At 42.2% G+C, this 26,204-nt stretch overlaps 1 protein-coding gene across 1 annotated transcript in view; it reads right to left on the reverse strand.

Annotated features, from left to right (window-relative positions):
- Positions 1-2,828: 2,828 nt before the first annotated feature.
- The window catches only part of LOC149461594 (programmed cell death 1 ligand 1-like), a 41,989-nt gene continuing 18,613 nt past the window's right edge, over positions 2,829-26,204 (reverse strand). The window contains exons 2-7 of the mRNA XM_089678149.1: positions 19,747-19,817; positions 18,634-18,993; positions 17,669-17,959; positions 12,702-12,794; positions 9,008-9,142; positions 2,829-3,289 (exon numbers count right to left, since the gene is read on the reverse strand). Of these exons, the coding sequence (XP_089534275.1) occupies positions 3,273-3,289; positions 9,008-9,142; positions 12,702-12,794; positions 17,669-17,959; positions 18,634-18,993; positions 19,747-19,810 (960 nt within the window). The 5' untranslated portion in view covers positions 19,811-19,817 and the 3' untranslated portion in view covers positions 2,829-3,272. The remainder of the gene's footprint in view (positions 3,290-9,007; positions 9,143-12,701; positions 12,795-17,668; positions 17,960-18,633; positions 18,994-19,746; positions 19,818-26,204) is intronic.

Consider the following 26,204-nt stretch of genomic DNA (forward strand, 5'->3'; position numbering starts at 1 on the left):
AATAGAGCTTTCTTTTGGTGGTATTTAATCGCCGCTGGGCACTTTACTTTTTGCGCTATAAATAAAAAAAGTGCAAAAAATTTGAAAAAAAAAAAGTTTGTTTCTTTTATAAAATTTTTCAAACAGGTATTTTTTCTCCTTCACTGATGTGCGTTGATGAGGCAGCACTGATGGGCACTGATAGGCGGCACTTATAGGCAGCACTAAAGGGCACTGATAGGCAGTACTAATGAGGTGGCACGGATAGGCGGCACTGATAGACAGCACTAATTAGGGGTCACGGATAGGCGGCACTGATAGGTGACACTGATGATGGGTACTGATAGACGGCACTGACTGGCATCACTTCTGGGCACTGACTGGCGGCACTGACTGGCACAACCCCTGGGCACTGACTGGCAGCACTGCTGGGCTGCACTGGTGGGTGGCACTGGTGGGCAGCACTGGTGGGTGGGCACAGGTGGGTGGCACTGGTGGGCACAGGTGGGTGGGCACAGGTGGGTGGCACTGCTGGGCACATGTAGGTGGCACTTCTGGGCACAGGTAGGTGGCACTGCAGAGTGGCACAGGTGGGTGCACTGCTGGGCACAGGTGGGTGCACTGCTGGGCACGGGTGGGCGGAGCTAGTGGGCGCACTGCTGGGCGGAACTTGCGGGTGGCACTGCTGGGCACCGATCATCAGGGCACTGATCATCAGTGCCCTGATGATCGGTGCCGATCCCCGCTCTGACAACTGCGGTTCTCGGCAGTACTTTCCTCACGATCTGACAGCGTGAGGAAAGTGCAGCCGAGAACCGGCACTTGCATTTCCCTCTGATCAGCGTGTCATTGGACACCGCTGATCACGTGGTAAAAGGCCGCTGTGATTTGCCTTTTACCACATCACGTGATCAGCTGTGTCCGTAGGACACAGCGATCACGGAGATCGCCGGGTGCGCACAGGAGAGCGCGTTCTGGGAGGACGTCATATGACGTCCACCCAGAACTGGCCGGCCACAGTGAAGCCGTCATTCGGCTATCTGCGGTCGGCAGCTGGTTAAGGGAGAGAAACTGAGGGAGAAGAGAAACCCTGGAATAGTAGTCAACAGTACCAGTGTGCAAAGGTGTCTTTGCGTTATAAGACTACCCTCTAATTTTGGGTGTCCTACATGTGTGGATGTTACTTCATTATGGAAAATTATTAGTTTAATTTTTTACATTTTAGAATGGGATGCCTCGAGGATGTGCAGAAATTTAAAGGGTGCCTTGACTGAAAAGGAGTTGAGAAACACTGCTTGAAAATAAAATGTTTCTTTTATCTTGTTCATGTAACAGAAAGAGATGTTATTACTTCCTCTGACCCCATCATCAAATGTCTAGTATGGTCAGCTGTTGGGAGACACAGTCATACCCCAGAACTATATCTCCCAAGAACCATTTACTTACACACAGTATATGCAGGGTCTTAAGAATCAAAGTGGTGGCATTGCTGTCTTATAAAACAAGGGGAAATATACATGTTTTGGAGAGATGTACTGAATATGTTTTTTTTTTTTTTTTTGCCTTGTGCACAGTAGCCAGCCAGAAATAAGCTGATTGGGATGGGTAGATCCCTAGTTTGATTTGGCAAAAATTAGGGGGTAATGAACAGTAAAGGTTTTTTGCAGACCCCAGCAGGTCCTCTATGCCCCCAGGCCCCATAGCAGCTGCATGTGCTACAATGGATATAATTATACCATAGTTTACAATGTGTTGCACAGGACCTACAAAGAATATAGGCAGACATGGAAAAGATAAATATGATATAACAGTCTAGGTTTGCAGGCTAGCAGTCAAGTCCAACGATCTGCTTTTACAGCCATGTTATTACACAGCATACCTGCAGAAGTGTTTTCTCAAGCATGAACGGTTACCAGAAGGTTGGATCATGTGCTTGACAATTTTTTTGATATTCAAAATATGTGGTATTACTTGCTAAAAGGAAGATATGCATAGTTCAGGAGAAACACTGTTTTTCATATGATTAATTCTTCTAGTCATCTGATTAGGACAACCACAGAATTTTCTTTATGATTAGGTTAGCTCTTTTTGCCAGCAGTATATCTGGGGACTCTGGCAAAAAGGGGCCCAGTTTGAAACCTCGTGCACATACAACCTTACACTGCCAACAAACCATCTCTTTGCTATACAGTTGCAAGAAAAAGTATGTGAACCCCTTGGGATTACGTGGAGTTTTGCATGAATTGGGCATAAAATGTGCTCTGAACGTCATCTAAGTCACAACAATAGAAGAACACAGTCTGCTGAACATAATACTACACAAACATTAGATGTTGCCATGGTTTAATTGCACATAACATGTAAACATGCACAGTGCAGGGAGGAAAAAGTATGTGAGACCCTAGCTTAATGACTTCTCCCAGAGCTAATTGGAGCCAGGAGTGAGCCAACCTTTACTCCAATCAGTGTGATGATATTGGATGTGTCCTTATAGGTTTTATTTATAACCATAGAGACACCCATAATGTAGGTATTGATATGGTTAGTGAGCAAACTAAACTTTTAAACAGGGACCACATCAAACATTGTCAAGGGGACTCCAATCAGTTTGAGTTTTAGAGGTGGATCTTGTCACAGATCGAAAAGATTATGGTTCTTGTTTAATTGTCCTTACATCAGGCTCATGCCTTTCAGGGAGAATTGAATTCAGAATATTGCTAGAAAACATGTCATAAAGAGTTTAACATAAATATTGTAAAACTGAATAAATTACTTTGGAAAGCCAAAATCATTATGGTCATATTTAGTATATGAATTGCACCAATTAAACAACACCATGAAAAATGACATTTCTATAAAAATAGTTTTATTAAGATAAGTGTTTTGATTGAATACTTTATATACAAAACTCAGACTTTTTACAATATTATGTTCAGTCCTCAAGGAAAAAAAATGGAACATGTGTATTTTGTAAGCTGTTTATTTAAAAAAAATATACTATTGGTCATACATTTAGTAAATTACTGTTGGTATAGTTGGCCTCACAGCCAACATATTTCCGCTCCCTATACCTTGTAAGTTGACCTTCACTCGTGTATACTGCAAGAAGACTTCACAGGTACAGTAACTCATGATTATACACAAACAAATATGTTTTCAATGTTCTGGACCTGCCAGAAAAATTAATCTTTCAAGTAAGCATTGTTATAATAAAGTGCTTAGATGCAAAGTTTAACTTCTTTTTATGCTTTACGTTTTGCCATCTTTAAGGCGTTCTCAAATGGAGTCTTGTGCTATGTATTCCTGACATCTGAAAAATAAATGTTTAGGGTTACAAAGTTGTAACAGTTTGCTGATTTAAACAGTATTCAATTAACTGTATATTGTTTCAATTCAATGCATTTCCTTATTACATGTAGCATCAATATTTATTCTAGTATTATGACATTAAAATAATAGTAATAAAACAGGACAATATTTGGCAACATTTTTATAGAATTATTGAATTAGGATGGTATTATTATAACAATTTTACCATTATAATGTTACAGTGCTGTAATTCATACTGATATTGATACAATAGAAATATATATGGTTACAGTAGATTTTTTTTTATTTATCATGTCATTATGGTCAGGAAAGATGATGAATGAATAATTATTCAACTTAAAAATTTTGATATAGCGTAGACATGAAAGAGTTGTGTGTTTACTGTCTGTAATATGTATATGATTGTAAGAACAAAAATGTAAAATATTTCAGCTTATCGGTCCTTAGATGCAGTATCCGCATTCTTTTCTTTTTTTAGGCTTCTGTTTGTTTTTTATCACCTGGTGATGATGCCAGTAATACACTTTCTGTCATAGGATGACAATGTTAATTCACTGAACTGTATCTATGGAGGAGCAGAGTTGTCATTCTAGGACAGGATATGTGTTAGGCATATAAACATCTACCCCTCACTTTATCACCATAATATGTGGGGTAGTTGTTCTGTAATGAACTGGGCAGTGCTGATGAACCCATCTGAGATATCTGCAATTTCAGGGCAAAATTTTCTGCTCACTATAGGAAGTTAGAAACTCATTTGATTTCTGGCAGGCTCATTAGTATATTTCTGTACTTGCAGCCATTTAAAAGAGGCAAAACATAAGGAAATGTTCATGTATTGGAGAGATGTATGGAATATTTTTTGTCCAGACATGGATGTTTTGGTCCTTTAAATATGCAGCTACCTCTTTTCTGCAAAGAGGAACAGACAAGCTGTAAAGAAAAGATAGGGGAAGATGGTAAAGAAGGTGGAAAAAGAAAATGCAAGGAAGATGAAGTATCTGACTGTTCCCCAGTCAGAGCAAAGCTTAGTAAAATTGTTCTGCATGTTGAAAGAGTAGGGTAATTAGGAGACCGTCTAACTGTATGTTAGAGTGAACAGTGTACTTTCATGTGATTTTTCTTTTAAATCAAAATTTATAGAGTCAGGACTGCAGTAATCTATACCTTATTATATATGTGATGAGATTTTCAAAATATATAGCTTTAAGACTTCAGTATACTGGGGTACTGTGGCGTGGCTTCTGCAGGTTATACATATATTTGCAAATGTGTGCAAACTAAACCTCTTGTTTTTAACGTGAACTGTTAGACAGGGTTAATTTGGTTTGTTGCAGGCTGGCTGGTAAGTCAGCTGGGAATTTTTGTTTATTGTTTTTTGACATGCGTCTCCCTTCCACTTGCTCCCTGCTGCACAGGCCAGTTATAGGTGGGGATTTTGCCATTTGTTTGTACTGTTGATGAGTTGACAAGGGGATGCACTGGATACCTTCAGCTGCCATTGTGCTATTGCTGGGTGTCCAGTGTGTCAAGGGATAGGGAGGGGTGGGATCCTTCCAAGCATACCTGCCCTTAATCTATACTTTATGATATATGTGATCCAACTTTGGACATTTTCAAAATATATAGCAATAGGACTTCAGTATACTGCGGTACTGTGGAGTGGCTTCTGCAGGTTACGCATATATCTGCAAATGTGTGCAAACTAATTCCCTTGGTTTTAACAAGAACTGTTAGACAGGGTTAATTTGGTTTGTTGCAGGCTGGCTGGTAAGTCAGCTGGGAATTTTTGTTTGTTGTTTTTTGACATGCATCACCCTTCCACTTGCTCCGCTGCACAGGCCAGTTATAGGTTGGGGATTTTGCCATTTGTTTGTACTGTTGGTGAATTGACAAGGGGATGCTTTGGATACCTTCAGCTGCCATTGTGCTATTGCTGGGTGTCCAGTGAGTCTTTATACCTTTAAGAAGGGGTGGGTTCCCTCCAGGCATACCTGCCCTTAATCTATACATTGTTATATATGTGCTCCAACTTTGAGATTTTCAAAACATATAGCATCAAGACTTTGTTATACTGGGGTGCTGTGAAGTGGCTTCTGCAGCTTATGCATATATTTGCAAATGTGTGCAAACTAAACTTCTTGGTTTTAACATGAACTGTTAGACAGGGTTAACTGCAGGCTGACTGGTAAGTGAGCTTGGAATTTTTGTTTGTTCTTTTTTAACATGTGTCGCCCTTCCACATGCTCCTTGCTGTAAAGGCCAGTTATAGGTTGGGGTCATTGCCATTTATTTGTGATTTTTCTTTAAATTGCCCCATGAAAAAAACTGCAGTTAGATATAATATGCAGATGCAGTATGGAAGTTCTACTGTTACAGTCATATCATTGTGATAAACAAAGCAATTTTAGGTAGTCTGGCCACTACCTCCCACATAACACACATTTCTATTAGGCCATGACTATAATGGGCTGCCTTACTTGTCAAAAGGCCTTTCCTGCCTTCTCCATATTCCTATTATCAGGAAATGTTGGAGCTGTGCATGCTTTAATGGCACAGGATTCAGCAATAGGGGCAGATTACTGGTGGCTGTTGCAGGCACCTTCAGGCCCCCAGAAAAATAGCAAAAAGGATTGCAGTTTATTTTCATACATCATAATACTATTTAACTTGGATTTCAGTGCTGAATGAAGTGAACAGCTTTAACCCATAGAAGGAAGTGTAAAACAAAAAAAAAAATAATATGTCTTCCTATCTATTTACAAAGACTAGTAGCATAAGGAATAATTGCTGATTAAGAGAGTTTAGTTCCACTTTAAGAATACAATGAGTCATGTCTGTTTGGGCAAGCTTCTTTTACGAGTACAGCAGGGCTGGCCAGCATTATTTCAATTGACATATTCACAATTTATTATGAACACTCTACCATTTTACAAAAGCTCTGGAAATCCCCATCACCTAAAGGAAGTAGTATTGTACACAGTGGTACATCTGGATTGTGAAATAAAACCTGCAGTTGAGGTTTGCCACTGTGGAATTTATATCATTGGCAAAGGTGGAGAGAGCAGCATATGATCTTGTTACTGATAAGAGAAGACGGGTGAAAATGAATGTTGCTCCAAAGGAGAGTTTTTGAAGTACCAGGCTGTATCCACGTTTTGTGATAGGTTTGTAGTATACAATGATAGAGGATGACTGTTTACAAAGACAGTAAATCTAGAGAGTTTGAAACCCAGACCTTTCAACTTGGCCTGGTCACCTTATTTAAAAAGAAAATTATACCCTACACATCCATTCCTCTGTAATTCCTCTGTAATTTAGTGATCTGGACTTGGAAGAAAATAAAACAGTATACGATCCTAGGGATGATAACAGTATACGATCCTAGGGATAACTATTTTTATGTCAAGCATTCTCCAGATCCAGTAGATCTGGCACCAAAAGCACTTGTGAAATAATTGTTTGGGAAATATGTAGATTGTTATGTTGGTGTAATGAATTTTTGAAAAATTGCTTCCCTAACAGGGGACAGGGTTCCCATAGCATCTTGTGTAGCCAGGAACGTAAATAGCCTAAACCAAAATTAGATCACAGGGAAAATGTGATAAAAAAGTAAAATATGTTTGATAAACTTAGCAGTAGTAATTTGTTGATGGCTATCATGTTTTTTTTTGTATACAGAGCCACTTTTTATTTGATCAAATAAGAATCAAATTACTTAAAGTGTTACTAAACCCAGGACCCTGCATTCACTATATCTGGTCTCCCACTGTACACACAACATGGAAATGCAATTAGTTTAGTAAATATAAACTGTTAAATGCCTTTTCTCATCATCTTTAGAGCAGGCTTGTGACTTCTATCAGTGTCCAGCAGAGCACTTGTTAAAGCCTCTAGGAGGAGTCTTCTTTCTGCTGTAGGAAGATTCAGAACCCCTGACCTCTGTCTGGACAGTGCGGATAACTTGCACTCTCCCAATAAAAAAAACAACTCTCTAGCAATACACAACAAACTGAGCATGCGCAGAGTGTCTCCACATGATATGTGTTATTAGGAGATAAGAGGGGGGCCCTGGAAGAAGGGGATGATCAGAGAAGACAGGATCAAACAGCCTTTTTACACAATACAGAGGATTAACCCCTTAGGCTCCACAGTGAGTATATCAAGCATGCTTTACTGCATATAGAGACTGATTTTAGAGAAGCAATAAAGGTAATTTTGGGCCTACTTTTTTGGTCTCTCTGAGGATGCGAAAAAAAAAAAATTGAAGAAGCCCACAAATTTTTCAATAGCTGTGCTGTGGCTGTGGAATATCTTCAACCTTTTTACTGCTGGACCATTCTTTTCGGTTTCATTTTTTTCACACACATGTTAAAATCTGCATTTTTTGGCTAGAAAATTACTTAAAACCACTAAAGCAGATGAAGAACACAAAAATTGTAGCTGCAATTTTCAATGTAGCACAATATTTGTGTAATTGTTTATCAAATCTATATTTTCATTAAAATAATACACTAAAATGAAATTTAGTGCACATAAATAAAATACAGTCTCTATTTTTATACAATAGAGGTTGTTTTGAGTAAATAGAAACCAATGTCACGTCTCAAACTTCTGTTCACCTGGAAAGGTTCTTTTGGCAGGTAAGCTTGCCATAATGTGCAAATATGCCAAGCAGACTTAACATTAAGGGTAAAACCCACCCACCACAATGCAGATTTAATTCCACTTTAACTGTCTGGTAGGATTTCATAAATCTTAAGACTGGATGGAGAGAATACAAATTCTTTGGCAGTTGAAAGAACTTTCTTACATGTGTTTCATCTGTGTAATTAGATGTTTGCCTGAAAGTGGTTGTAAAGGCAGATTTTTTTTTACCTTAATGCATTATCTATAATAAGGTAAGAAATCTTCTGCATACAGCCCAACACCCTGGCAAGCTCCCCCTCATACTTACTTGAGCCTGATCTCAATCCATCAAAGTGCACGAGAGCCAAGACTCTGTCGGCTCTCTTCCTCCTCAATGGCTCAGATACAGAAGTGGGAGCCATTAGCTCCTGCTTCTGGCAATCAGAGTCAGTAAGGAGGGAGCTGGGGTGGGGCCATGCTGCGCTCTGTGTGGAAACACAGCACAGCATGCATGAGTGTCCCCATACCAAGTGACTTGCTATAGGGGAGCTTGGCAGGGGGGAAGAGCCAGGAGCACTGGCAGGGGAAACGAGAAGAGGAGGATTGGGGCTGTTCTGTGCAAAACCATTCCACAAAGCAGGTAAGTATGTTTGTAATTTTAATTTTAAAAAATCTAGTATTTACTATCAGTTGAAGTACTGCTTTAATAGCTGCACAAAAAGGATGAGCCTAATATACCTGAGTTCGGTCTAAGGCAGGTTCGTAGAACAAAACTAAAATTTGGGTGCTGAATCCAAACCCCATTGAAGTCAGTAGGATTTGAATGTTAAAAAACACCAATGGTCATTTTCTAGGCTAATAAGCAAAGGATTTTCAATTAAATGACAAGGGGGGGGGGGCTCAATACTGCCCTGGAGAACATGTATGTTTTTATTTCCTTTTAATTCCATTTGATGGAAAGCAGCAATTTTTATCATGCTTAAAGTGAAACTTTAAAAATGCTAAATTCCTTCAAATAAAATGTCTGGGGGATGCCCTGAGCCTTTATTACTCATAATTCATTACTTACCAGTAACATCATGCTCAGAACGGTATTCAGAATATTTGCTTGTAGTTGATGTAGAGTTGTCTACACTGAGAGTCTCACCTAGTTGTATGCTGTTGTATTCTGTAATTCTCTTTTGATATTGGCCTTTCTGGTAGCCTAGGATGGTATGAAAATAATAAAGTAAACGCTATATATTTACATATATTGGTACCATTATTCATAGAATATGCACCTTCTAAATGTAGCACCCTCCTAGCGTAAGATGCTAGGTACATTTAGTTTTGGCTACTTCTGTTAACAAGGGAGCAGTGATTGTTTGGTCTGGTCTGTTCAGGGGTTCACAGGCTGGCAGTTTGATTGCTTCCCCCTGCCTCTAGAGAAAGCTTCTAGAGGTTAGGGAGGGAGAATTCAAATAATCAGCATGAATATTGATCAGGGCCCAGCCAATTCCTGGGGAGACATGCTTAGATAGAGGCAGGGAAGCTGATAAATAGTCTGGAACCCTGGAGAGATGGTCTTTTCCCCAGAAAGAGAGTTCAAAGACTCGGGGCTATTGCCTCTGAGGCATCCTGTGGACTGTGCTGCTGTTCTGTGAAGTCTCAGCGTTGGCAGAGCTGGCACATGGAAGAGATCTGAAACTGACTGCAGAATTTCACAAATGGGATCTAGCTTAGAGAAGGACCGTCTCACTCACTGGATTGTATCCAGAGGAAGCTAGGAGGTGACAACTCTTCTGGAGACTTGTTAGCATTGATCCTGAATTGATTCCTGGTGACTGTATGCTTTTGGGATATAAGTTCCAGAGGTAGCTTGGACTAAGGCATCTCTTAGCGGGTCTCAGATACTGGGCATTCCCCATGCTCAGCAGTGTCCTGGAATGTTAGCTTAGAGAAGAGTGCCCTCCAGTACTGTGCAGTGTTCCTGAGATTGCACTGGGTACCAACAGCTGTGCAGTGGTGCAGGGTAAACAGATGCCAAAGAGAACTGCCTCATGGTCCCCAGCTGTGAGGCCTTAGACTGTCCAATATTCACAGTTGCTTAAAGTGGTTGTAAAGCCTGAAGGTTTTTTACCTACATGCATTCTATGTATGAGAGTAAAAAACCTTCAGTATGCAGTTCCTCCCGCAGCCTTCCTAATACTTACATGTTTGCATACATCCACAGATATATAGTTTAAACTTTTGACATGGTTGAATCTTGTTTGATGCAATTTTCACTGGCCAAATTTTTTTTGAAAACAGGTAAAAAGCCACTGTGATAGAGTGAAGTTAAAAGATGGGTGAATGTTGAGAAAATGTTGGGTGAATTCATTGTTGAATCAATGATAAATACACAGCTTTATAATATAAACAAATATGCCATTGCAACCAGGGCCATAAATATTTTTTTTCCTGGGAGGGTTCAAATTGTGGGTGTAGCACAAATTAACTATTTCCTTAACTGATAGATGCACTTGCTGTCAGAGCTGGGTAAACTGTATGTAGCATCAACTGCATACATTATACCGTGCTGTGTTCCAGCAGCAGGATGGGGACTTCCCGCCCTGCTTTCAGAACAAGAGTTGGGTTGAGCGCTCGGCCATTCACAAGACGCTTTGTATTTTATCAACAAATACAAGGCTTCCTCTGATTAGATGAGGTGGAAATTGTGACATTATCCACCCACCCAGTGTGTCATGGGATGGGTGGAATGCTCTGCAGTGCCATTGGATGGGTGGAATGTTCTGCATAGTCCTGGGATGAGTGAAATGCTCTGCAGTGCCATGGGATGGGTGTATTGTTCTGCAGTGCCATGGGATGGGTGGAATGCTCTACAGAAGGGGTGTCAAACTCAATTTCATCTCAGGCCATATCAGCATTATGGTTCTCCTTAAAGGGCCGGTTGTATCTGTAAGATGTCCATGTAAGATGTGATGGGGGCATTGCTGGAAAGCAGAAAGTGCAGGGTCTGGAGGAGGACCAGAGGAGAAGTGGAGTCAGTTACCAGAGTCTGCTGAATGCTGAGACCAGGGGAGGCAAAGATGAGGGGGTGCTGCAGGTGCACTGAGAGGTGCAGGATTTGGCAGAGGAGTTCTAGTCTCCTCTCTGCTGCCAATTGCTGAGAGAAGGTGGGGGCGGAAACAAGGGGGTACCTGCAGGAGAGGTGCAAGGGCCACATGAAATGGCCTGGAGGTCCAGATTCAGCCAGTGGGCCTTGTGTTTGACACCTGTGCTCTACAGGGGCATGGGATGGGTGGAATACTTTGCAGTGTGTCATGGCATGGGTGCAATGCACTGCTTTGCCATGGGATGGGTGGAATGCTGTGCAGTGCCATTGGATGAGTGGAATGTTCTTCAGTGCTATGAGATGGGTGGAATGCTTTGTAGTGCCATGAGATTTGCGGAATGCTTTGCAGTGCCATGGGATAGGTGGAATGCTATGCAGTGCCATTTGATGGGTGGAATGTTCTGCAGTACCATGGGATGGGTGGAATGTTCTGCAATGCCATAGGATGGGTAGAATGCTCTGCAGTGCCATGGGATGGGTGGAATGCTCTGCATTGCCATGGGATGAGTGGAATTTTCTGCAGTGCCATGGGATGGGTGGAATGCTGTGCAGTGCCATTAGATGAGTGGAATGCTCTGCAGTGCCATGTGATGGGTGGAATGCTCTGCAGTGCCATTGGATGAGTGGAATGCTCTGCAGTGCCATGGGATGAGAGGAATGTTCTGCAGTGCCATGAGATTTGAGAACACATACATTAAAAATGACAACGCACATAGCCGGGTACTGCACTATAGGGGGAGGCAGAGAGCACAGTACTTGGGAAGACATTGCTCTCTCCTTTGCTTTCACTATCTCAGTGTATTCACTGTCTGTCAGCCTAAGGGCCCCCTTGGAGCCAGGGTTGGGAGGGAGGGTCTCCGTTTCGACCCCTGCAGCTAAGCCACTGTTGTTAAATGGGGACAGCAATGCAGTGTACAGTAGGCAATTCTAGCAGCTCCCCTTTCCCCTTTATTTCCTACTGGGGAAAAATGCTTTCTTGTTCTCTTCTCACCTTATTGACCATTGCAGGACAGGAGAGTCTCACTGCTTGCAGTTCAGGTCAGTAACTTGTGTGCGGACAGGCTTCTTCCTGTATCTGTGCTGCTGAATATCCCGCATCTGCACAGGAAGGCAGTTTGGGGGGGGTGGTGCAGTTTGTATGCTACAGGCCTCCTCAGCCAAAGGGTAGCTGAAGCTGTCTCTTAAACCCCTCCCTCATGACATCACTCTGCACCTGCCCACATACTAAACTAACAGGCTGGGACTTGGACTGACATGTATTATGATCAGGGAAAGAGTGACTGTGCGGCTCCTGTCCCAGTCCTGCACCTGAAAGGCTACACTAGCCTAGCTGATTCACCATTGACAGATGCTCTGGGTGTAAGGGGGTTTTGACCCCCCTGACCCCTCCCCCTTATCTACGCCCCTGATTGCAAAACTGGGGCAAAAGAAGGGCTTGTTTTCATTCTCTGATATTTTATAGCTGTTTGAAAATCCCCACAGCTGGTGAGGAGGCATCCCCTCTTCTCTTGCTGCACAGTCAAATGTTAACTGAGCCTGGAAGAATGATTTATCACATTCTAAGGCAATTTAAAAAAAGCAAAGTCCATTAAAACTGTATAAATAAAATTCACTTTTAGATGTAAAAAGCAACAATAACAAATATCATGAAATAGCCTGATTATCTTACCATATAAAAAGATCAAAATGGGAATTGATAGAATTAGTAACATTATAACAACAACTGCAGATACCCATTCGTGCTGTCTTTCTTTGATGATTTCTGAAACAGAAATGTAAGATATAAGGCTAGGTTCACACTTGAGCATTTACATTTGATGCATTTTTCATGTATTTTATGAATGCATTTGGAAAAGGATTGTATATAAATCAGATAAGGGATGGCTAGATTGGTTCTGGGAGCTGACTGTTATATAGTACCAGAGTAGGTAGTGCACTGTATTTTTGCTCCAACAGGGGTTTATGGCAAAGAATAGAAACCAAGGGTTCATTAACCACTTGAGCTCCAGGAGATTTTATCCCCTTCATGACCACATGACCAAGCCATTTTTTGCTATTCGGGACTGTGCTACTTTAACTGGTAATTGCACAGTCATGTAACACTGTACTCAAACAAAATTTATATTACTTTTTTCCCACAAATAGAGTTTTCTTTTGGTAGTATTTGATCACCACAGGTTTATTGTTTATTATATAAATGATAAATGACAATAAATTAAATTTAAAAAAAAATGTTTTAATTTCTGCTATAAAACATATCTAGCAAAATGTTTTTTAAAAATCTAATTTCTTCATATATTTAGGCCCAAATGTATTCTGTTACACACACATATATATATATATATATATATATATATATATATATATATATATATATATACAGTTGCAAGAAAAAGTATGTGAACCCCTTGGGATTACGTGGAGTTTTGCATGAATTGGGCATAAAATGTGCTCTGAACGTCATCAAAGTCACAACAATAGAAGAACACAGTCTGCTGAACATAATACTACACAAACATTAGATGTTGCCATGGTTTAATTGCACATAACATGTAAACATTCACAGTGCAGGGAGGAAAAAGTATGTGAACCTTTGGACTTAATAACTGGTTGACCCTCCTTTGGCAGCAATAACCTCAACCAAACATTTCCTGTAGTTGCAGATCAGACCTGCACAACGATCTGGAGTAATTTTGGACCACTCCTCTTCACAAAACTGTTTCAGTGTAGTAATATTCTTGGGATGTCTGGTATGAACCGCTCTCTTAAGGTCATGCCACAGCATTTCAATCGGGTTGAGGTCAGGACTCTGACTGGGCCACTCCAGAAGGCATATTCTGTGCTGTTGCCGCCATTGTTTTGTTGAATTACTTGTATGCTTTGGGTCATTGTCCTGTTGCATCACCCATCCTCTGCGGAGCTTCAGTTGGCGGACAGATGGTCGTACGTTTTCCTGCAAAATGTCTTGATAAACTCTGGAATTCATTTTCCCATCAATGACAACAATCCGTCCAGGCCCTGAGGCAACAAAGCAGCCCCAAACCATGATGCTCCCTCCGCCATGTTTTACAGTGGGGATGAGGTTTTGATGTTGGTGTGCTGTGCCTTTTTTTCTCCACACATAGTGTTGTGTGTTCTTCCCAAACAACTCAATCTTGGTTTCATCTGTCCACAGTATATTTTGCCAGTAGTGCTGTGGAACATCCAGGTGCTCTTTTGCAAACTTCAAACGTGCTGCAATATTCTTTTTGGACAGCAACGGCTTCCTCCGTGGTGTCCTCCCATGTACTCCATTCTTGTTTAATGTTTTCCTTATTGTAGATGTGTCAACAAAAATGTTAGCATGTGCCAGAGATTTCTGTAGGTCTTTAGCTGACACTCTGGGATTCTTCTTTACCTCATGCAGCATTCTGCGCTGTGTTCTTGCAGTCATGTTTACAGGACGACCACGCCCAGGGAGAGTAGCAACAGTGCTAAACTTTCTCCATTTGTAGACAGTCTGTCTTACCATGGACACATGAACCTCAAGGCTTTTGGAGATACTTTTGTAACCCTTTCCAGCTTCATGCAAGTCAACAATTCTTGATCGTAGGTCTTCTGAGAGCTCTTTTCTGCGAGGCATGGTTCACATCAGACAATGCTTCTTGAAACCAGTAAACCCAAAACAGGTGTGTGTTTTTTTAAGGGCAGGACAGCTGTCAGCAACACATCCAATATCATCACACTGATTGGAGTCAAGGCTGGCTCACTCCTGGCTCCAATTAGCTCTGGGAGAAGTCATTAAGCTAGGGCCTCACATACTTTTTCCTCCCTGCACTGTGAATGTTTACATGTTATGTGCAATTAAACCATGGCAACATCTAATGTTTGTGTAGTATTATGTTCAGCAGACTGTGTTCTTCTATTGTTGTGACTTAGATGACGTTCAGAGCACATTTTATGCCCAATTCATGCAAAACTCCACGTAATCCCAAGGGGTTCACATACTTTTTCTTGCAACTGTATATATATATATATATATATATATATATGTGTGTAACAGAATACATTTGGGCCTAAATATATGAAGAAATTAGATTTTTAAAAAAACATTTTGCTAGATATGTTTTATAGCAGAAATTAAAACATTTTTTTTAAATTTAATTTACAGTCATTTTTCATTTATATAATAAACAATAAACCTGTGGTGATCAAAATTCTTTATGTAGCAAAAGAAAACTAGTGGAGTCTATATTTCTTGCTGCCAGGCAAATGTTGGCTAAAGCTTGGAAACAAACAACCCTCAACTTTGAGGTGAAACAGAGGGTGATGGGTACCATGGTCCATAAGAAACTCACTGCACTACTTAAAGTGTTACTAAACCCAGGACCCTGCATTCACTATATCTGGTCTCCCACAGTACACAGAACATGGAAATGCAATTATTTTTGTAAATATAACCTGCTAAACACCTTTTCTCATCAGCAATTAGAGCAGTCTTGTGTCTTCTGTCAGTGTTCAGCAGAGCACTGGTTAAAGCTTTTAGGAGGAGTTTTCTTTCTGCTCTAGGAGGATGCAAAACCCCTGACCTCTGTCTGGACAGTGCTGATTGGCCCTGTGCTGATCACATGCACCCTCCCAAGAAAAAAAAAAAACCCTCTCTAGCAATACACACTAAGAAGTGCATGTGACTATGGGTTTAGTTTGTCTTATCAGGAGATAAGATGTGGACATTTGAACAAGTGGAGGGGCAGAGAAAACAGGATCAAACTGCCTTTTTACACAATGCAGAGGATTAACCCCTTAGGTTCCACAGTGAGTATAACAAGCATGCTTTACTGCATAAACAGACTGATTTTACTGTTGTGGGTTTAGTAACACTTTAATAATACCCTACATTTCATGAAATATGGATCAATAGATAGAGTATAACAGCCATATGATCTTAGACCCAGAATAATAGGGTGACCATACTCTTGACTGGACCAAATGGATCTCCCAGTCCTTTTTTCCCTGTGCTATGCCCTGTGAATTCCCCCCCCCCCCCACCTTCTCCTTCCCTGTTTGTTCTCTTTTTGTTGGCTTTACTGCATAAACAGACTGATTTTACTGTTGTGGGTTTAGTAACACTTTAATGTTCCTTTCTGCATTGCTTCTGGAGATTTTTGTTAATTTTCTGTCCAGTAAAACCACTGTTATCAGAACAGTAATGGAGGGATAGCCATGGGGAGTAGTGAAACCTCAACAGGGGTTCCTTCCTCACTCCATTCAAAGTTAAAAAAACACTTTTGGCTAAACACAATTTGCCCTTGTTTTAGGCCAGTTTCACACTGCTGCCCTGTGGTTTACCAGATGGCAGGATTACCCACGGATTTGTTCAATTAACTCATGGGTTGCCATAGACCTTCTATTAGTTCATATGTTTTTGATGTATTTTCTGCAGGCACACCAAAATCTTGCACACTGCATCTTTGCCAAGCCACAGCGCAGCACTGTGAGACAGGTCTTAGTGCATTGAAATGTTCATAGCTCAGTATTTATGTGTAGCACCCTTGTAAGTAGCTAGGGGGAGCTAGATGACTATTTTTTTTTAGTTAGAGGCTGAGTGCAGTCTGGTGGAGTAGTCAGAGAGGGGTCAAATTTCAGTCAGGGCTGAGAGGCTCTGCAGCCCAGCTCTCTGGAACTCCCCCCTGATCTAGAGACTTGGAGTAGTGGGCAAGGGTGAGGAGTGACTGGTCTACACTCTCAAGGAATCCTGACCAATCCCCAAGCAGGAGGTTTGGCACGCTGTCAAAACAGACCTTAAGAGTGACCAAGCAGCCTGTTCAGCAGCAGGAGAATTTGGTGGAAGATAGATTAACCAAGATGGGGTGTGGAGCCTGGGAGGGGGTCCAGGAGAGGGGCCTACCTACAGTCAGAGGAACTGGAAGGGAGAATCTCTAAGCCTCACCGTCCCCTGAGAGAGGACAGCTTGGGAAGTAAGGGAAAGAGCAAGCCCAGCGTATGGCCTGAAGGCAGACACCAAACCACAAGCTTGCAGGAGAGTCACCCCCTGAGCTGGAAAAAAGGGAAAAAGTATTCAGGTGGGAAACTTGACTATCCCCCATCTTTGACTGCTTTCATTTAAGTTGGCAGCTTCTGGGACCTCTTGGTCAGGGATTTCCTCAGGCAGCTTGGTGAAAAGGAGATTTCATCTGGGGTCTGAAGAGGTACTCAAGGAGAAGCTGGCTAGCTCTCCAAGAAGGGAAGAGAAAACCCTTTCTGACTACTTGTACATAGTTCCAGGAAGTTGTTCTCAGTTTTACAGTTCCTTGGGCATCCCATGTACCCCTCATCCCCATCCAGATTATCATCCCCTAATAAAATAAAAAAAAAAAATTAAATTCAAGGACTGTTTACTGTCTCTGGAGTGCAAGTCTGGAGGAAGTCTGGGGAACCCAAAACTCCTAAGGGGGTAGTGCCACAAATGTGTACTAATTGTTGGAACTTGCCTACAGTGAAGATTTAAGGCATGGTCTGGCATGGCATCGTCAAGGCTGTACAGATGCTTTCTGCTAATTAGTTTAACAAATCACTTCATTGATTCTGTGATCATAAAACATTCATAAGGTATGTCGCATACGTACACAATGAACACAAAAAAATAGAAAAGTGTACCTGGGAAGGTAAAGTTCTCTGAAGATGAATTTTGAAGTGCATCACTCCAAAATATGCAAGTGAACGTCCTGTTAGCTTCAGAAGAGATTCTGATCACACTAGTGATATTGAACAGTCCTTCAGCAGTTAATGTATAGCTAATATTGTTGGTTGCACTAATGTTCCCACTGCTGCTCAGCCACGTGACCTCAGCCTTTGGAAATCCCACAGACTGACAGGAGAGCTCCTTCATTGTCTGTCCTGAGGATGTGACCACATCTGTGACTTTTGTGTTTATTTGTTTGTATGGAGCTGTAGAAAGCATAAAAGAGTATTCAGTCCATTAGGAAAAAGTATGTAAGAAATTGAGATAGCAGGGCTACAGCACTGATAAAAGTAGGCATAAATGTAGACACAGTGAACAGGTGAAAAGTGGTGACCATTCTCATTCTCAGCTAACCCCTAGGACCTCGATGCAATTTGACAAGATATGCTCCTCTACATAACCCAAGGTCAGGGGCGGACTGACCATTCGAGCACTCGGGCACTGCCTGAGGGCCCAGGGTCAGTAGGGGGCCCCATGAGATGCCCCTGGTACCTTTCATTGGCTTTTTCATAGGCTTTTTTGGGTGTGGGCGAGGACACGGGGGCCATATGATCCCCTATTGCCCGGGGGCTCCATGAGTTGTCAATCCGCCCCTGCCCAAGGTACAACTAGTTACAGGATTTCATATTGTTTTCACCCACCGCAGGTATGTGCATGATACCTGTATAGTGATTGAAGGAAATATTGACTTGTATCACAACATTTCTTAGCTGTAGTCTATTAACTTAAACAGGTATGTAAGAAGCCAAGACATCCTGGCAACCTTAGATGAGATGTTGCCTCTTTCTTAAGGTAAAATGACCCTACAATTGGAATGCTAAATGAAAAATACTTTTTTTTTATTATACTGCATACCAAAAATTATTGGAATAGACATTACCTTGTACTTCCAGACTGATTTCTTTAAAGTCTGATCCTTGAAATGCTATAATACACAGATATTGTCCTGCATCAGTCATCTTTACATTAATGATCCTCAAACTGGCATGGCCCTTCTTCAGCTCATCTGATAAGAGTTTCACCCGACCTCTATAGTCTTTGTCTTGTAGAATTTCAACATGTTTTCCATTGGAATATTTTGCAACTTCGGAACTGCTCCCTTTATGTATGCTGTGTTTCCATATAACAGTCATATCCTTGAAATTTGTAATGTATTTTACTGCAAAGAGACACTCCATGGTGATTTCACCTCCATATTCAGCCGTGTAACTGGATTTTATGGTTTGCACTGTAAGCAGGCCTGAAAAATAAAAACATATGTTGTGTCAGTATATATATATGATGTGATATAATGATTTCAGCCAGACTACTATTGGAAAACAATCAGTTGAACAGCTTACAACATTTTTTGATTGCTATTATTATTCTTCTGGCAATAATCAACACTAAAATCATCCAGCCGCTCAATTCACATAACAATTCATGCTTGACTGAGCTGAGTCTTTTAATGCTGGGTACACACGGTCTGAATATCAGCCTGTTCAGCAGGAACTGGCCAACAGTTGGACTATGTGTACAGCTGTCCTTTTGACAGAAGCCGGTCTAAGGACTGGCTTTTGTTGAAGGGACATGCTGCAAAACCAGCATCTGATCAAGGCTCGCAGCCAATTGCTGTGAGCGCTGATCAGTGTGTTCTGGAGGGGGTTGGGGAATCCCACTGTCAAAATACACAAGGTACAGTGGGAGAGATCACTGTTAGTACAGCAATCTCTCAGTTTTTTTTTTTTCAGCCCAGTGGGTTGAATTAAAAAAACTGAATGTGTGTACCAGGCAATACCCTTTCCCAGCTTTATCCAATCCTTTACCCTAAGGGTGGTCAGATTGTATCTGCATATTTATTTTCCCTCTTATTTTTAAAGGAACGTGAAAGTACATGCATAAACTTTTATACAGTATAAGCTGGAAAAATGCTGTATGAGAACTAAACAAAGTTCTTAAACAGCAGTACTCAAAGTTGCAGACTAAAACAAAATAGAAGTAGTAAATTCCTTACCCCAAACTGGTGCACAATATCTGCTCAAAACAAGGACACTCAGAAGGTACCAGGGTATATCCATCTAGAGCCTAAAACATAAAATAACATACTACAGCACAAGATAACAAACACTAAAGAAAAATGGATTAAAAATCAATTTTAGCTTTTTTTTAAGGTGAATTTTTTTTAAAGAACATGTATATACATGTTAATATGATTTACATACATTCCCATTAACCACTTGCCTACCAGGCACTTTCACCCCCTTCCTTACCAGGCCAATTTTCAGCTTTCAGCGCTGTCGCACTTTGAATGATGATTGCACAGTCATGCAACAATGTACCCATATGAAATTGTTATCATTTCTTTCCTCACAAATAGAGCTTTCTTTTGGTGGTATGTACTCACCGCTGGGTGTTTTACTTTTTGCGCTATACACAAAAAAAAGCAAAAAACATTTGAAAAAAAAAAAGTTTCTTTGTTTCTATTATAAAATTTTGCAAACAGGTAATTTTTCTACTTCACTGATGTGCGTTGATGAGCCTGCAATGATAGGCAGCATTGATGGGCACTGATAGGCGGCACTGATGGGCACTGATAGGTGGCACTGATAGGCAGCACTAATGAGGTGGCACGGATAGGTGGCACTGATAGGCGGCACTGATGATGGGTACTGATAGTCAGCACTGATAGTTAGCACTGATAGGCAGCACTGACTGGTGGCACTGCTGGGCACTGACTGGTGCAACTGCTAGGCACTGACTGGCGCAACTGCTGGGCTGTACTGGTGGGTAGCACTGGTGGGCACTGATGGGCACAGGTGGGTGGCACTGCTGGGCACAGGTAGGTGGCACCGGTGGGTGATTCTGCTGGGCACAGGTGGGTGGCACTGCTGGGCACAGGTGGGCGGAACTGGTGGGAGGCACTGCTGGGCACCGATCATCAGGGCACTGATCATCAGTGGCCTGATGATCAGTGCCGATCCCTGCTCTGACAGCTGCCGGTTATCGACAGTACTTTCCTCATGCTCTGACGGCATGAGGAAAGTGCAGCCAAGAACCGGCAATTGCATTTCCCTGTGATCGTGTCATTGGATACGGCTGATAACGTGGTAAAAGGCCACTGTGATTGGCCTTTTACCACATCACGTGATCAGCTGTGTCTGTAGGACACAGCGATCATGGAGATCGCCAGGTGCGCCCCCCGGGGGGCGCAGGAGAGCGCGTTCTGGGAGGACGTCATATGACGCCCTCCCAGAACTGGCCAGCCGCAGTGCAGCCATCATTCGACTATCTGCGGTCGGCAACTAGTTAATATACCTCAGACAAAAAGTTGCTAAACTAAGGATGGCCATACATTATACAACTTGTTCAATTTTCCTTTACATTAACCAAAACCATATAATATGAGGTCAAACCTAAACACTTTCAATTTGTATACAATTATGCAGGCCCTTGCACTACAAAGTTGAAAGTAAATCGGATTGAAATTGAAAAAGAAAATTGTGTAATGCATGGCCAGCTTAGCTAGGAACTAGGGGTCGGCATCCAGCATAAGATATAAACTGGCCAAAGTCTTTAATTTATCAAAACACACAGGGGGGCATTTATCAAGCAAAGTAGCTACACAGTTAAACACAAATCAGATTACCTTTCATTTCACAAAGCCTATATGACAATTTGTCTGTGTATTTGTGACCCTTGTATCTGGAATCATGGGCAGCGAACCACAGCAGATTTGCATAGGTCTGAGACAGATTTATCACTGAAGATGAAACAGATTTTCACTCTAAACAAATGCATAATTAGAAAGTGGTCAGGGACAGGTTTCAATCTGTCCTCATGTTAATTTAGAACAACTGAAGGATTAATTTATGAGGTTGATTTACTAAAGGCAAATAGGCTGTTGACTTTGTAAGGGAGTTTTTCTTTTAGCTTAGTTAATGTGGTGACATTTCACTTTGCACAGAAAACCCAATCATTTGCAAGAAAAATAAAAATATTATTTTTGCTTGTACATGATTGGATGATGGGAGTCATCAGTACTTCACCTTATTCACTAAGCTAAGAGAAAATTCCCTTGCAAAGTGAACAGCCTAAAATCAATCTGTTACATAATTTTTATTACTTCTCCTGTTTAGCATTGCCTTGCTGTGTGATAGAACTGATAAATGTCACCCATTTTGTTTTATATAAGCCTTATTATGTGTTGCCTCTATTCTTCACTCATACCTCTTTCATTGTCACATCTAGACTGGATAGGAAAGGGTAGTCTGTTTACTTAAAGCAGGATATACTGTTCTTTCACCCAATTTGTGAAATTAGATAATTAAAAAAATTGAAAAAAACAGCAAGCAAAAAAGGTTGTATAATGGTATGGGTTTATCATGACATATTTGTCAAAATGATTGGTCATTCTTGAGTTTGTTAACACCGGTTCAAAATTAAACTTCTGCTACATCATGAAGTGATCATGATGTGAAAAAATAATGCCATTAACAGAGAAAAAAATAACATGTTTATAATAAGATTAACGCATGTCTGGCAGCAGGCAGCAAATATCCCTTGGCTATGTAAAATTTAATATTCCTATATATGCCACTGCTGGATAGCCCCCTACCCTCCATTTTCTGTACCCTGTCTTTCTTGCAACATCCTAATAAAACTTCTTCCTGCTATGATACATAGGGGTAGATTTACTAATACTGGTGCACTCAGAATCTGGTGCAGCTGTACATGGTAGCCGATCAGCTTCTAACTTCAACCTGTTCAATTAAGCTTGGCAATAAAACCTGGAATCTGATTGGTTACTATGCAGAGCTGCACCAGATTTTGCACTCCTCAGTTTTAGTAAATAAACCCCTTACTGTATATTTCAGCTAATTCACTATTATTCACTTTGCTAGGTGAACAGCCTCTACTCAGCTAACTGATATTATACAGTATGTTTTGTTTCAAAACTATACAACACTGAAGAATAGTTAAAATTCTTACCTGGTACGATTCAGTGCTATGCTATGCACCTTTTTTCACTTATCTTTCAACTTATTCGACCTTAGTATACGAATCATCATATTAATCACGTACTAACACTAAAGTTTCAGCATACCTACAAAACTCCCACATAATCTATCTTACGTGAATAATAAGTAAAAATTTCCACAGACAAATCATAGAGTAGTAACAAGTTGGAATATGTATGACTCAATATTCTGGCTTTCCTAACTTATACATTTTCTTTAATATTTATACTGGTAATTTTTTTTTCATACTAAAACTGTGACATTTTGAAGATATTGATATTATAATCACCGCGCAAATCACACTCCAAAAAAATAACTTAAAGTGCCTTTCAACTAAATATGTGAATAACAAATACTTAGCAAATCAAATATAAATGGAATAAAGTGTGTATATTGCTGCTGCTTTAAATAGTGAATAAACCAATAATTACCTCAGAAACCTTTAATTTAACTAGTGAAAGCAGCGCAACAAATAAAATATACTAAAGTGGCATAAGTGGCTACATTATATAAATACATAAAAAAATCAATAAATTGCATCATTGAAAGTTCAATTCATCAAACACATAAAATGCTTCATTTAAGTCCACCAAAAGAAATGCTATATAAAGTATATAGTTAAATGAACTCCTTTTGATCCACTGAATAACCATTGGATCAAATAAGATTACTTCCATATGTGCCAAGAAAAAGCTTTACTTCAGTGTCACCACATGTACAGAGAAAAACTCTCCCAATTCAGTGGCACTCATCAGACGCCATCTAAACTTGATTGACAATTGCGCTTTTGGTGAGTGTCAAACGTAATAAGGCTCCTCAATCATTTAGCCCCTCGGCAAGGCTGATGGAGTTATTATTATTAGTATTATTACACAGCATTTATATAGCACCAACAGTTTGCTCAGCGCTGTACATTACAATGGGAAACAATACATGAGACAGTACAGTAACAATACAATAAAACACACGAGGGGTTCGAGGGCCCTGCTCCTTGGAGCTTACAATCTAGGAAGGAGGGGAGAGTGGTACAGGAGGAAATAGCTGTGGGGGATGGAGTGGTGGGGAGAGCGGAGGAGATCAACAGTTAGGTGAGGGCGGGGTAGGCTTCTCTGAAGAGATGGGTTTTTAGGGTGCGCCTAATGGTGAGGAGGGTAGGTGACAGTCTGATGGATTGGGGTAGTGAGTTCCAGAGGATGGGGGAAGCCCTGGAGAAGTCCTGGAGATGGGCATGGGAGGAGGAGACCAGGGAGCTGGAGAGTAGGAGGTCTTGTGAGGAGCGGAGAGTGCGTTTTGGGTGGTAGATGGATATCAGGTCAGTGATGTAGTTTGGGGCAGTGTTATCAACAACTTTGTACGTCAATGTTAGTATTTTGAATTTTATGCGTTGGGCAATCGGAAGCCAGTGGAGGTATTGGCAGAGGGGGTGGCGGATACGGAGTGGTTGGTAAGGTGGATGAGTCTGGCCGCAGAATTCAGGATAGACTGAAGCGGGGATAGCCTGTGTTGGGGTAGGCCGGCGAGGAGGGAGTTACAGTAGTAAGGTGGATTTATATCGGGTGAACGCTTGCTGGGATCTGGTTAAGCGCCATAGTCGCTCTAGCACGCTTGAAGTTTTTGGTATGGTCATTCTGCCAGGGTTGAAGTGTTCGGGGACTAATGTTTTGTGTGGTTAGGGGTGCTAGAGAATCAAGAGCGGCTGACAGCAAGTTGTTATAATCAGTAGTGGTCAGGTCAAGGCATGACAGGGGAAGGATACTGTCATAAAGGTGGTCAGCTGCAGAGTGGAAGGAGGCAGGGTTCAGGTTGCGGAGGTTTCGGCTGGTGATGGTTTGATGTTTGGGGGGGTAGGTGTAAGAGGACGAGGATACGGAGAAGGTGATGAGGTTGTGGTCAGAGAGGGGGAAAGGGGTGTTTGTGAGGTTGTGGGGGGTGCAGAGATGAGAGAAAAAAAGGTCCAGGGTGCAAAAGAGGAGGTTAGGTGGAGGAGTTGGGCTGTGGCTGGGCTATTGATGTTGGTAGGGATGTTGAAGTCTCCAAGGATGATGGTGGGCAGCTCGGAGGAGAGAAAGAAGGGTAACCAGGCGGAGATGTCGTCGAGGAAGCGGGATACAGGTCCAGGGGGACGATAGATTATTGCGATCCTCAGGGGGATTGGAGAGAATAGTCGGATGCAGTGGGCCTCAAAGGAGGAGAAGGATAGAGAGGGAGGGTTTGGGAGGACTTGGAAGGTGCTCTGCGGTGACAGGAGCATACCAACCCCACCACCTTTCCGATCGCTGGGTCTGGGTGAGTGGGTCCAGGTGAGACCTCCATAGGAGAGTGCTGCAGGGGAGGTAGAGTTGGTGGTTTGGATCCAGGTTTCGGTGATCGCCAGGAGGTTGAGGGAGCAGGAGACAAAGAGGTCGTGGATGGCGGTAAGTTTGTTGCAAACCGAACGGGCGTTCAGGAGTGCACACAAAAACGGAGGAGTGGTTTTGGGGAGCAGGGGGACCGGTATTAGGTTGAGGGGGTTGCGGCAGTTCGTGGAAGTAGGTGGGTGCCTTGTGGGTGAGTGAGGTGGAGGAGGACCGGGGTTCGGGGAGATGTCCCCCGCGGTTAGGAGGAGGAGAAGGGTAAGAAAGGTGGCATGGGAGCGGGATGTGCAAGAGCGTGTGATTCTACCATTGGTGGCGTTCGGGTCAGTGGGAGAGTGGAGTATCAGGAGGAGGTGGTGAGAGCCGTTGAGGGGAGATGGAAGTAGTGAGGGCACGATGTATAGTTGTTTGGGAGGAGCGGTGGGATAGAGAGAAGAGATTTTGGGGACAGAGGAGAAGAGTATGAGGAGGAGGAGTACAGGTGGCATTTTAGGGAGGTAAACGAAGTGGCGGACAGGTGAGGTGGGAGTCTCTCAGGGCGCTTGGTTGTAGATAGTCGGCGTGCAGTGGCGTTGTACCTTTCCGTGACAAGAGTTCTCGTGCTTAGGATCAGGATGGGTAGAGTTCAGTTCGGCCAGTTGTGGTCAAAGGTAGTCAAGTTGCAAGTTCCAGTTTGTGTCAGACCGAGGTGGAGGGGTGAGGTTTGGCTTGAGGAGGTGCGGGGTGGACGTTCGCAGTGGAAGTATTTCCGGGGATCTTCAGATGGGCTTCGGGTCAGGGCACGGTTGCGCCAGGGTAGGCGAGGGTAGGCCTCGCCAGGTCGAGATCATCCGTTGGGTTTGAGGAGATGCGGGGTGGACATCGGATGGGCTGCGGGTCAGGGCTGGGTTGTGCTGGGGTAGGCGATGGTAGGCCTCACCAGGTCGAGATCGTCCGTTGGGCTAGAGGAGATGTGGGGTGGACGCCAGCGGTGGTGGAGGTGTTTCCGGGGGTCATTGGATGGACTCGGGGTCAGGGCAGGGTTGTGCCGGGGTAGGTGATGGTAGGCCTCACCAGGTCGAGATCGTCCGTTGGGCTCAGCAGGGACAGGCAGGGTTGCG

Source organism: Staurois parvus, unplaced genomic scaffold (genome assembly GCF_062004578.1).
Source record: "Staurois parvus isolate SC_StPar_1 unplaced genomic scaffold, SC_StPar_1.0 ptg000198l, whole genome shotgun sequence".
In the NCBI taxonomy this organism is placed as follows: domain Eukaryota; kingdom Metazoa; phylum Chordata; class Amphibia; order Anura; family Ranidae; genus Staurois; species Staurois parvus.